Source organism: Tursiops truncatus, chromosome 10, assembly GCF_011762595.2.
Source record: "Tursiops truncatus isolate mTurTru1 chromosome 10, mTurTru1.mat.Y, whole genome shotgun sequence".
Lineage (NCBI taxonomy): Eukaryota > Metazoa > Chordata > Mammalia > Artiodactyla > Delphinidae > Tursiops > Tursiops truncatus.
The window spans coordinates 61,591,731-61,605,382 of record NC_047043.1 but is presented as its reverse complement, the minus strand read 5'-3'; the positions used below and the strand labels follow the sequence as shown (position 1 = coordinate 61,605,382).

The 13,652-nt window shown below is 46.3% G+C and overlaps 1 protein-coding gene across 1 annotated transcript in view; it reads left to right on the top strand.

Moving 5' to 3' along the window:
• Nucleotides 1-12,672, top strand: part of XCR1 (X-C motif chemokine receptor 1) — a 31,538-nt gene extending 18,866 nt beyond the window's left edge. Inside the window, exon 3 of the mRNA XM_004324550.4 lies at nt 7,992-12,672. Within this exon, the coding sequence (XP_004324598.2) occupies nt 7,992-9,010 (1,019 nt within the window). The 3' untranslated portion in view covers nt 9,011-12,672. The remainder of the gene's footprint in view (nt 1-7,991) is intronic.
• The last annotated feature ends 980 nt before the right edge of the window (nt 12,673-13,652 follow it).

Below are 13,652 nucleotides of genomic sequence, written 5' to 3'. Positions count from 1 at the left end.
GGGAGTCGGTGATTTCACCGTCACAAAAGGTTGAAGGGGGCCATGTGACGATTTGGCAGTTGACCCAGAACCACTCAGCTCCCTTTGCTGCCTACAGAGCAGCCAGGCCTGCCCTTGGGGGATTTCCCAGCCATGTTCACATGGAAGCTCCCTTGAGTGGGCACCTCTGTTAAAGCCACATCAAAGGTGACTTGCTGGAGAGTCAACAAGACTCTGGGTGATGACAGTCGTCAAGGGGCACGTAGAACGTGGGATGGGTAAAGGTGGGATAGAAAATCAGCATAGGGATTTCCCCCTAACCAATATTATAAGTTCTGACTATTGTTGTGTAATTAAGCACTCTCAAATATAGAGGTCTAAAATAAGAGCCATTTTATTATATCTCATAAACTGTGACTCAGAAGCCTGAGCAGCACTCAGCTGGGTAATCCTTTTTCGTGTGGCGTCAGTGACGGTCCCTCGATGCCACTGAGCTAGGAGATGGAGGGCTGCTCCAAGGCAGCTTCCCTCCCAGGTCTAGCCCCGACGGAGAAGGCTGGAGAGCTGGGCTCAGCCAGAACTGTCAGCCGCTCCACATGTGGCCTCACCAGCACGGTGGCCTCATGGAGTTGGACTTCATAAACGGTGGTTCAAGGCTATCAATGAGAATGTTAGGGACCCAGCTGAAGTCCCAGAATCTCACTTTCACCACGTTCTATCAGTCAAGTACGTTACCAAGAGCAGCAACATTCAAGGAGAATGGAGTTAGACTTTGCCTCTCAGTGGAAGGAGCAGTAAAACATTTGCAGCCATATGTAATCTCCCATACTACAGACGAGCTGGGAAACACTTGCTAGGGTCATCGTGAGGAGTTTTACTCCACATGTTTGTCAAGCTCCTGGTGTGTTCCAGGCTCTGTCCCGGGCACTGGAGAGAGAGAGCAATGAACAAGACAGAGACATGGTGCCTGCCCTCTGGAATACAGCCTAACAGTTACACAGTGCCTGGCGTGTGGGAAGTGCCAGTACATGTTGGCTGCTGGTATTTTAATTGTTAAATGAATCATTATTGGTTAAAAACGATAAGCATAATAAGCATTAGCAGAGAATTGCTTTGAAGAATGACAAGGTGTAAAAGAACACAGGCAACGGGAGGGTGAAGTTAAAGCCAAGGAGGAGGGGTAATGAACTAGCGGGGGAGGGAGGAAGCAGCGTGTGTGGCCACCGAGTGCAGTGGGCAAGGGAGGCGTGCATCAAATGAGCTGGATGGGGACGGGCCGCTTAAGTCTCTGAACTGGATGCCTTACTTCCATCCCTCCAGGTCTGCCTTCCACTTTCCTCACCCGCCTCTGCTTCTGAGGCTCCCCTGTATGGGCTGCATCAACAGTCTCCCCTGCCTCCCTGCTGGTGCCAGTAGAAGGCACCAGCAGGAGTTTGGGTGGAGGGGGGTGGGAGGAGAAAGAGGTTGGCGTATTTATTCTTCTGGCTCTCTCTCTGTTGGGCAAGTGGTGGAAGTGAATACTTCCTCTGCCAAAATCCACATCCAGTGTCCAGCAGCCTTCTTGTAGGGCCCGTCTCGCCAGGTCCTTCGGTGGCTCTTCCTCCTGTGCATTTAGCCCTGGGCTCAGTGGCAGCTGCCCACTCTTGCTGGCCCAGGGGTACTTCACCATCGCTGCTCGCATTCCCTACACCCTGCCCACACCTTTGTAAAAGTCCTTTCCCTGCACTGTCCTCAGTCACCCTCTTGAGAGGGCCACCTGTCCCTTTCTGGAATCCTGAATGATACCACTACACCAGCAAGGATAGGAATTTGGGACTTTTATCTTTGGAGCAATTCTGAGAAAATGCTAACCTTCTATCCAGTGGTGTGCTGGTAAATCTTAACAACCAGCTCTCCAGAGGGAAAAGCCCTGATTTGCAGTGATTGCCAGATTCCAAGGTGTCAATACTTCCACCATGGTTGATTTCATGCTACTAATGCAACAGCAACCAACTTGTAAAATTCCTAAAAATGAAACGCACACAAGCTGGTATGAGCCAGCTCCAGCATACCTCTGCCCAGATCAAACACTAGCTCTAGTCTCTCCCACTAGGGCCACTCCAGCCAGGGGCTAGATGTTCCCACAGAGAGGTATATGGCCTTCTGGATGCTGTCAGCCTCCTCCCTCCTGTGCCCTGTGAATGTACTTCCCAGTGAAGCCAGGATGCTGTCTCCAAGGGCTCCCAAAGCTGCAAGACCTTTCATTTGCCCATGCCTGTGCCTGTTCTCATGTGCATGGGGCTGAGGCTCAAACAGAACCATCCATCCTGCTGGACTTGGTCCAATTAGATCATGAGACCCTGGGGATCTCGAGTCAGTGGTTCCCCTATTAACAGCAATTAATTCCCGCCAAGAGCCCCACTCTGATGCTGATGCCAAAGACCTCTGATGCTGGTCTCTGCCCCGGATCCCACTTGCCCACAGATGGGCCCAGACCCTGAATGTGATAACCAGGCCCCTATCCACATTGTGCTTTACCCAGAACTGAACTTCCCCTTCTGTATGTCGAGTCTGTATGAGGCTGGAACTCAATTCCATCTTTGTCCAGCCTGACCAGTGTTTTAGAACTTTCTGTTTAAGGCGAGAGCATGAACTTTTTTCACAATGAAACCAAATGTGAGGAAATGTGAAAATGTTAGTTTCAAATTGTGTCTTCATATTTAGGGAACAAACATTTGTTAAACACTTGCTATATGAGTCCTTGCAATAATTATCTCCCTCAGCAAGGAACAATTACACACACACACAATTGGACAATAAATCTGTAGAGAAAATTCCTGACTCCAAATAACAATATTTTAATCGAAACAACATGATGCTACGAGTATCCTTTCAGAATGAACAAAATTTTTAAAGTTGGTAACACCTGATTTTTGACCAGGTATACACTATTTTGGAAATGTAAATAAATACAACCATTTTAGAGGTTCTAAATGGTAAGTATTTTGGCAGTACTTACCAAATGTAAAATGCACATTCCCTATAACCCAGAAAGGCACCACTTCTAGAAATCCATCCTACAGTAGTTCAACACCAGTACATTAAAGGTGTATGATTAGATATACCTTTAATCCCTGCAGCACTGTGATGATTTTAAAAATTGAAAGCAAACTGGATGTCCATTGACAGGAAAATAGGTAAATCCTGATACCATAATGCAGTGGAACACTTTCCAGCTGTTATAAAGAAGAAGACTTGGAAAGGCTTTCATGCCATTTTGTTTAACGGAAAAAGGATAAATCAGTGTACATGAGACGATCCCATTTTTGCAGTGAAGATCAACAGAATTGGAGCCTTCATACATTACTGGTGGGAAAATAAAATGGCACAGCTCTGTGGAAAATGATTTGGAAGTTCCTCAGAAAGCTAAACATGGCGTTACCAAACAATCCAGCAATTCCACTCCTAGGTAAATACCCAAGAGCATTGAAAATATATATCCATACAGAAATTTACAAGTGAATGTTCAGAGCAGCATTATTCATCATAGCCAAAAAGTAGAAACAACCCAAACGTCATTCAATTGATGACTGGTTGAAATGTGGCTTATCCATGCAGTGGAATATTATTCAGCCATAAAAAGGAATGAAGTACTGATACATGCTACAACATGGATGAACCCTCAGAATATTATGCTAAGTGAAAGTAGCCAGACACAAAAGGTCACATACGATTCCACTTACATGAAATGTCCAGAATAGGCAAAACCATAGAGACAGAAAGTAGATTAGTGGTTGCCAAGAGATGGAGCGAGGTAGGGAGTAGGATCTTCTGCTGACAAACAAGCCTGAATTTCTTTCGGGGTGATGGAAATGTTCTGAACTGGATAGTAATGGTGGTGTACAACATTGTGAATATGCCCCAAACTACTGAATTATACAATTTAAAATGCTAAATTTTTTATTACATGAATTATTTCAATTTAACATAATAATAAAGCATTACTGGTACATTAATCAAGTATAATTTTTGATAGGATTAAAATACCACTTTAAAAAAATACATTATCTTTTATGATCCCTTCCAACTCCAAAATTACCTGCATCTATCCTTGGTGGAACCCAGGGGCTTAGATGACCCCTAAGCTGTGGACCCCACCTTCCTGTGGAGACAGGCTGGGTGACCAGCTCTTTTCCAAGTGACAAGTGACGTAGCCAGGTTCTACATGAGGTCTTGGGTGGAGTGGGGGGGTTGGGAGCAGATCAAGCCAGGACGCCTAGTGGTGGGAAGAGGGGGGTTAGGAAGACTCCCTGTCTCTCCCTCTGTCTCCCTCTGAGACTCTGCACATTAGCCTTCCCCCACCTTCCTCTAGCCTGCTGGGCAGGGTGGGTGTTTCGGTTTCTTTGCGCAAAATATGAAACAAAGAAGCACCATTTCTGCCTCAAGAAGCGTGTAAAGAGGTGCAGATATAGGTGAGTTCCTTTACAAACATTTCAAACATATGTTTTCCTCTACTTCTAATAGCCTACAGCAGGAGTTCTTAAACTCCCCGGTAGGTATCAGAACCACCTGGAGAGCAGGTAAATAATGCAGATTCCTGAGCCCTCCCTCCAGAGGCTCTGATTCCCTGGATCTGAGGATTCCCAAAAACCTGTATTGCTGAAAAGCAGGTCTGTGGACCGTGCTTTGAGTACAACTATCATATAATGCTTTGCTTTTCCTTGTGCTAAAGAAAGTGGAGGTGTTTGGTTATAAGTCTCTATGTAAGGCATTGTTATTATTAGTGTTTGGGTAATTGAGAGCTGTATTTCTCAATCCAAATTATAATGTGGACCAGAAAGCTAAAGTTACTCTGTTAGAATTGAAGTGGGCTTCAGAGATGGGGTGGGAGAGCAATGACAGGCAAAGGGAACCAAACCCCTAGGTTGTAACTCGGAGAGCTTTGGGGGTTGGCACCATTCTTCTTTCTGTGCCCAAGGCCTACCAGGCCCTGACTGGCAGCTCCTCTGAAATTTTGAGTGAATGAATCAATAACCAACAAAACACTGGAATGTTTTTTTGTAGGTACCTGATATCCCTTTTATTTCTAGTTTGCTGAGTGTTTATATCATGAATGAGTGTTGAGTTTTGTCAAATGCTCTTCTGCATTTATCAAAAAGGATCATATAGTTTTTGTCTTAATATGGTCACTTAAATTGATTGATTTTCAAATATTAAACCAACTTCATATTTCTGAGATAAACACTTGGTCATGACGTATTAACCTTTTAAAATATATTGCTGGATTTGATTTGCTAATGTTTGGTTAAGGATTTTTATGTCTGTCTTCATGAGGGATATTGGTCTATAGTTTTCTGTTGTTGTAATATTTTTCTCCGCTTTGGTATCAGGGCTATGCTGGCCTCATAAAACAATTTGGGAGTTATTCCATCCTGTATTTCAGATAGTTTGCCTAAGATCAGTGTTCTTTCTTTCTTAAATGTTTGACAGAAGGCACTAGAAAAATCATCTGGGACAGTTTTTTAGAGTTAACTAAATTACTATAATAAAGGTAGGACTATGTCATATCATTTCATGTCAGTTCTGGTAGGTTGAATTTTTAAGGAAATCTGTCCATTTCGTTTGTTGTTGAATTTGTTATAACTGATCATAATATTTCTCTGTTATCCTTTTAAAGTCTGTAAGATCTGTAGCAATAAGCACTCTTTCATACCTGGTATTGACAGTTCGTGTTCTCTCTCTTTTTGTTCTCAGTCTAGCTAGAGTTTTAGTACCTTTAAAAAATTTTCTTTCAGACAACCAGCTTTGGCTTTGTACAATATGAAGGGTGCTTACAAACCCCCTGTTCCAAAATATCTCCAGGAAATCCCAGATATTTGTGTCATTTCTGATTTCATTCTAAACTGTAAGCTTCTTGTAGGTAGAGTCTGTTATGTTCATACTATATAATCCAGCATCTATCATAGCACCTGACATATGTCATTGGTCATTAAGGGCTGTTGTATTGAGTCAGATAAGCTCTTCTTTAAAATGTAAGTACCCAATTTCTAAATGTCAAAAAAGTAAGACCATAAGACATAGTCAGAAGCAGAATGGGTTGACCAGACTAAGTAAAGTGCTCTTAAAAATCCATAAGGAAAACAGTGTTATCCTAAGTAGAAAAATGAATAAAATCCGTAAACACTAAAAATAAGAAACCGAAGTGGACAGGAAGCATGCAGAAGCATACGTATCCCTCTCTAGATATCAAAAGAATACAAGACAAAACAACCATATTAATATTTTCAACTATCTTCACTTTTGTGTTTAGAGACACAAGTTGATTTAACTACCTAAGATAGGATACATTTTGAGACTGCACCCTCACCGCTATTTTTCCTCCTGTCCCAAACCAGGAAGTGGGAAATTATTTCTCCAGTTCTCCTCCTCAGAATACAAGGTCATAAAGCCTGGGTTCCAGTCTTGGCCCTCCTTGCTGCTTCCTGGCTTTAGAACATTGAGAAGGTCATTTTACCAGTCTGAACCTGTCTCCTCTTCTATAAAATGGAAATGGTCACGTCTTAAGAGAGAGCGTTGCAGGATTAAGGGAGCAGTTGAGTATAATGTGTTAGCTCCGTGCCTGACACATAGTGGATGACGAGAGCTCTCTTATCTGTTTCAGGCAGCTGCTTCATCCAAGTCTCCCGTCCTTCTCTGAGGCCCTGCAGCTTCATTTGCCCCTCTCTCAGTGAAATTTCCAGCTCTTCAATCACTTCTCTTTTGTCTCCTTGGCCTTCTAGTCTCACTATTTCTTTTTTTAAAATATTTATTTATTTATATTTTATTTTTGGCTGCATTGTGTCTTCGCTGCTACACGCGGGCTTTCTCTAGTTGTGGCGTGCGGGGGCTACTCTTCGTTGCGGTGCGCGGGCTTCTCGTTGCGGTGGCTTCTCTTGTTGTGGAGCACAGACTCTAGGCGTGTGGGCTTCAGTAGTTGCGGCACGTGGGCTCACTAGTTATGGCTCACAGGCTCTAGAGCACAGGCTCAGTAGTGTGGCGCGTGGGCTCAGTTGTTCTGCGGCCTGTGGGATCTTCCTGGGAAGGCGGATTCTTAACCCCTGCACCACCAGGGAAGTCCTAGTCTCACTATTTCTAAAATCTCACTAGCACAGAGGATTAAATCAATTTGACCATATGTTTTCTTAGCTACTCCCCTCCTATTGGACACTTAGGATTTCCACTTGCTTGTAAGATACTCTGTAGACCAAACTCCCAGATGATGAAGCTTTCTGCTCTGAGAGTTAATCCTCTGTGTTAGTGGGGATTTGATCTCCCAGATTCTCAACATTCACTGAAGTCTTGAGATGATTTCATAATTGGATTTACGTGAGAGAGATGTTTGCTCCTTTTGTGTCCTCTCCTTTTGGACCAGTTCCTGGAGACAGCAAGTTTCCTGAAACAATCCTGCCATCAGGGTTTGTACACTTTACGGGAGGAAGAAAAGGAAGGAGCAGAGGAAGAAAGAAAGGAAGGGAGGGACAGAGGGAGAGGAGAAGGAAAGGCAGGTGGGCATAGTAAATTCTTAGTAGATATTTGTTGAATAAATGAAGGAATGACCCTGGGATCATGAGTGCTGTTTTGTAGATGAGGACCCGAGGTTCAGAAAGGTTAAAAAGCTTGCCCAGGAACGTGATATTGGGCCCCACCTTTGATCTCAGGTCTTTGAATCCAGTTCCACTGTCTTTCTCCTACACCTACTGGGACACTGGTCTAGCTTAGTGTTACTCAAATGACAGTCTTCAAGAAGGGAAGGGGCTTATGACATATTGTAAGTTAATGTGTCACTTCCTTCAAGAAAGTCTTGCTAAGAAAAAATGCTAACCAGACTAAACAGCATGCTTAGTGACTTCACATTTTGGCAAAAGTTCCTAATTTCCTTATAAATAGTTCGCCGCCCAGTAGCTGGAACATGGACTACACTTCTTTGTATCATGGGTCCTATTGCTCTCTAGCCTAACCACATGGCTTTGAACTCCATGTCTGTATCACTTCAGATGCTCTCAGCGTCTGGATGGAGCCCTCAGACATCCCGGAGACCACCGCCCCTTTTGAGTATGATCCTCAGAGCTTTCTGTGTGAGAAGAAGACCTTTGTCTTTGCCACCTTCAGCACCACCATCCTGTACTGCCTGGTGTTCTTCCTCAGCATGGTGGGCAACAGCCTGGTGTTGTGGGTCCTGGTGAAGTATGAGAGCCTGGAGTCCCTCACCAACGTCTTCATCCTCAACTTGTGTCTCTCAGACCTGGCATTCTCCTGCTTGTTGCCCGTGTGGATCTTGGGGTACCACTGGGGCTGGTTGTTGGGAGACTTCTTTTGCAAGCTCCTCAACATGATCTTCTCCATCAGCCTCTACAGCAGCATCTCCTTCCTGACCATCATGACCATCCATCGCTACCTGTCCGTGGTGAGTCCCATCTCATCCCTGCGTGTCCACACCCTCCAGCGCCGCGTGCTGGTGACCATAGCTGTGTGGGCAGCCAGCATCCTGTCCTCCATCCCCGATGCCATCTTCCACAAGGTGTTCCCTTCGGGCTGTGATTATTCAGAACTCGAGTGGTTCCTAGCCTCAGTCTACCAGCACAACATCATCTTCCTTCTCTCCTTGGGGATTATCCTGTTCTGCTACGTGGAGATTCTCAGGACCCTGTTCCGCTCGCGGTCCAAACGGCGCCACCGGACAGTTAGGCTCATCTTCACCATTGTGGCGGCATACTTCCTCAGCTGGGCTCCCTACAACCTGATCCTGTTTCTGCAGACACTGTTGAAACTTGGCGTCATTCGGAGCTGCGAGGTCAGCCAGCAGCTGGATTATGCCCTGCTCATCTGCCGCAACGTTGCCTTCTCCCACTGCTGCTTCAACCCGGTGCTCTACGTCTTTGTCGGGGTCAAGTTCCGCAGACACCTCAAAAGTCTGCTCCGGCACTTCTTGCTCTGCCGGCAACAGGCACCTGGCCTTCCCCTGTCACCTCACCCCCCAGGTGCCTTCACCTATGAGGGCATCTCCTTTTATTGAGAGGGAGTTTGGTGGAGCAGGTGGCGGTAGACAGAGGAGCCGGAGGAGGTGGAGCTGAAGGAGAAGCAGGGCAGGAAGGAGCATAGAAGGCACAGCTCTGGGACCCGCTACCACTGCAGCGACGGGGGTGAAAGAAGTACATTACGTCAAGGGGTCCTATATGCCCCCTCTTCTGTGGAAAATTTCCCCATCTGGAAATTTTATATTGCCATCCAGAAAAACGTTTCTTAGATTTTGAGAAAATCTTTTAGCATTTATTCTTTCATTCAGACATGGATTTCTTATCCTTGCTTAGTTCAGAAGGCTCTAAAATAGGAAAGCATGCCCTGAAAGGAGCATCCCTCAAGACTTTATGAGGGTCTGAAATTCAACTGTGCAGATGTAGGCTGCTGGCAAGACGGTCTCTCCCCTCCCTGACGGTAGGGCTGTCCCAGCTGATTTTGGAGGGGGTTGGCTCCGGATGGGGCTCTCTGCAGAACAAAAGTAATCACATCCTCAAATAAGCACAGTCAGAAGGAAATCTGCACTCTAAAAACCCGCAGCTGGACTCGAGACGTGTTCTGTATCATAGTTCCAGTTGCTAGCACGTGAACCGGCACTGGCATATTTAGTCTATAATCTTAAGAATGAGTGTGATAAGTGCCATCTTCTGCCGGCATTTATTTGGAGGATGTAAAAATGAATGAGATGCAGATGCTACCCTCCAGGTGCCAGCAGTCCAGCTCTGAAGCCCAGATAACCAAACACCCACCTTGATGAAGGCATCCAGAGTTGAAGATTCCTCCAGCATCGCCTCCTCTCCAGCTGGGTATTGAGCTGACATTTCCGATTCATCATGTTCCACCTAAAATGTTCTCCCCCTCCTGGTTGATGGTCCCAGCTTCCCCCCAAAACCAAGTTATCTTTGAGCCCTGCATTTCCTTCCCCTCCACTCCTACTCCCACCACCAAGTCCTGTTGATGTTACCTTCCCAGTGTCTGTCACATGCCTGTGGCTTCGTCCCCAAACCGCCTCACTTCCTCTGCACCTTCCTGCTGCTCATCTCTTTCCCCACCAAGCGTCCTCTGCATTGACATCAGGGTGCTTCAAAACCCTCAGTGGCTCCACGTTACATGGCAAATAAAGCCCAAACACCGTAGGCTTTATTTGCATGTAAATAAAGGCCCCTACGATCTGGTGCCAACTAACATTTCCATTCTTTCTAATTTTATTCCACCGTAAGCCCCCACCCCCCAAGCAGCCTGGGATCCAGCCACAAAAGGCCACGGGTCCTCTCCCAGATACCCTTTTCCCAGTCTCCTCTGGGCCTTTGTCATGCTGGGCCTTCTACTCCCTAATCTACAAGCCCCAGCTGAAATGCCAGCTCCTTCAGGAAGGTGTCCACAACCTGTAAATCAGAAGAGCACTCTCTGGGTTGCCACAGCACTCCGCTTGTTCTCTCTAAAATAGTATTTGGCGCTCTCCAGCATGTCGTAGTTACACCCATGGGTGTCCTATCTCCCTGCCCCATCACACTGCAGGCTGCCAGAGGGCAGGAACCTGGTCTTGCACCCTGCCAAGCAGTGGACCCTGGTGTTCTATCACTGTGTACTGAGTGGGAGAAAAGAATGATAGCTGTCATTATTCTTACAATTTATGCTCTTTGTGAGACCCATGCTCATGTGACATATTCTACCTTGTTTGCCCAGGCTGCTGCTTTATAAATCTTAACCTTTCTTCGCTAGTCTCCACTCAGAGCACGTTGCTTATCTCTCTCTGTGGCATTGGGTAAACTTGCCCTTGCTTTTTAGTTAGTGGTACACATCCCTGTCTCTTACACTGTCCCAGAGCTTCACATCCAAGGACATAGATAAAAACCACCCTCTGAGCTTTCCCATACCCCACAGACCTGGTCTCAATCTGTGAACCTGATTCAGCTCTGGAGAGGGGCCTTTGGAAAAGCTCCCCATGTGATCCTGACATGCAGCCCAGTTACGAACATTTGGCTGCAACTCCTTGAAAATGGGAATTCCAGAGTCTTCCACAGTCCCTTGAGCAGGACTTTGCACTCAGCAGGCACTCAATACATGCTTGTTGAATAAAGTAGCTACTAATATAGCCCTCACCTGGAGCCTAGAGAGCTTGTAAAGCATTTTCCCCTTCACTTCCTGCTGCAATTGATCAATGATCTATTTGCCCCTGGGCAGCCAGCCTTGAAGGAGTTTGAGCTGACTGGGGAAGAGTGAGGGTCTAGTTTTAAGAGTTAGGCCTATAGCACCTGTTGGAGAGGGCTGGGTAGTGCACCCTTGAAGGGATAAAACTCCCGTGGACTTATAGCCAGTTGGTGGGGCCATCACTCACCACAGAAGAAAGGAACAGCAAAAGGAAAGACAGTTATGGGGTCAGAGCTAAGCCTATGAGCTTCTGGTCAGGCTAATCATTCTGCACTCCTTCAAATTGATATTATTACAATTTTATTCAACTTTTGTTCAGAGGGCGGGCTGAGCCCAGGGATCAGAAGAGCTGAGGACTCCACTGACACACCCACTTCGCCAAACCAAAGCAGGTTTTGAGCCCACTCTTCTTAGAAGGCAGGTTTGGGGAGCTTGTATCCCCCTACAGAGCATGCATGCCCTCACTCCACCGTCTTCTCGCCCCATCCCATTCCTTTACATCCCAGGATACTTACCTAAGTATTCTTTTCAACACATATAGCTGTATCCCTGGGAGCACTTCATCAGTACAATCACATTTGTCTCTTTGCATTTCTAGTGATGTTTTGGCATCCCTAGTAGACTAGCTCCCGGGGTAATCTTTTTAATCCAGAGTCTTCTCCTAATCTAGCTCCTTGGGAATCCAAGGGAAGAGGCACAGAGAAGGAGAGGGATGAATGGGAAGATGGAGGGGCATCCGTCCTACCAGAAAGGGAACCTGGGCAGGACTGCTGAAGGAAGCAACCCACAAGCTGCACCCCAGTGACCACACCCCACATTTGTTGACCACACTCTGCATGGACCACAACCTCCTGCTTTCCCCTCCCCCTACCCACTGAAACCACTGCTCAACCTCAACTGGACCATTGTGGGCCTATGCCTCCTACTCCAGTCAAAAAATGGTGCCCTGGACCCGGTGCTGCAGACCTCCTACCACTCCTGGAGCATAAAAAATCCACAGCAGCTCTGAGGGAAGATCCTCTTCACAGCATTTCCACCTCCACACTCTCGGATGAAATCAGCAAGAGAGAAACCTTGCTGATCTCTAAATAGGAACATGCCTGCAAGCCTGGGGCAGCCCCAGACCTCAGATGACCCAAGCCAGAGTGGAAGTTCCTTGAGGGCACAAACCCCATGTTGCATGTCTAGAACCTCCCTCAGTGCCCAGCAATGTTTGTGGTTGGTTGAGTAAGTGGATAGGAGACCATCTTTTTGACTCTTTTCTACTTCTGTTTCTTCTTCTCACACTTGCTTATGTCTTCCGGTCAACACCAGGCACCGCCCCAATGGGCTTCCCATGAGCTCTTCTCTTGGGCCCACCAGCCCGGACAGTGTCTGGTTTGTTGAACTCGCGGCTTTCATTTATGAAACCTGCCTGTGACGGGACAAATATGAATTATTCTTAAAATCATCTCATAAAAACAGAAAGCATCACTGTATCATATATGCAAATAAAAGATTAGCATGTACTGACTTACCTCAGACTGGTTATGTTCCCTTCATTTCTACCCAAGATCATTATTTAGGATTCTCAAAAGTTCTCTGCTTATGAAGGATCTGGGTTAAGATCTTGGGTGAAAGGAGTGATACAGAAGGAGGACTGGAGATAAAGTGTCAAACAAGCCCTGTGTGGGTCAGGATGGTAGGAGATTGGCTCCATTCAGGCCTTAGGTGAAATTGTCCAGGAGGCCAAGTCTGTCTTGAGAGCGCCTAGCTTCAGCTTTCTGTCCCTATCTCTCCCGTGGTCTGGCACCTATGTTTTCTGCCTTCAAGTCCAAGGTTTTTTCTGTCTCATGACCTATGGTGCCTGAACAAGTACCTTCCAAAGATCAACCCTCCAGCCAGAAGGAATGATACCACTTCCTGCTGGGAATTTCAGGCATCCTGAAAACTTGGTAGGATATATTTGGCAGGTTTGCAGGGGATTTTGGTAAGGGAAAGAAAGTTATCCTAAATCCTCACCAAGTTATTCCGAGTACAGAGCTCCCCTCTCCACCTTGGGGTCAGCCCAGATTTTAGGTGTAGGGTTGTTGCAATCCCCCCACATCCCACACCCCTATCCCCTCCACAAAAGAGTGTGGCTAGAAGGACCAAAGGATGACAAAGGTGGCCTGGCTCCTTGACTTTATCATTTCAGAAAATCAGCCTTGGGAACTTCCCTGGTGGCACAGTGGTTAAGACTCCACGCTCCCAGAGCAGGGGGACCGGCTTCGATCCCTGGCCAGGGAAGTGGATCCCACATGCATGCCGCAACTAAGAGTTTGCATGCTGCAACTAAGGAGCCCTTGAGCCGCAACTAAGGAGCCCACCTGCCGCAACTAGGATCTGGCACAACCAGATAAATAAATTAATTTTAAAAAAACGTACTAAAAGAAAAAAGAAAATCAGCTTTGAGCATCACCCACAGTTAGAAGACATGGGCAACAGATGGCACGTGGAATTGGATGGTT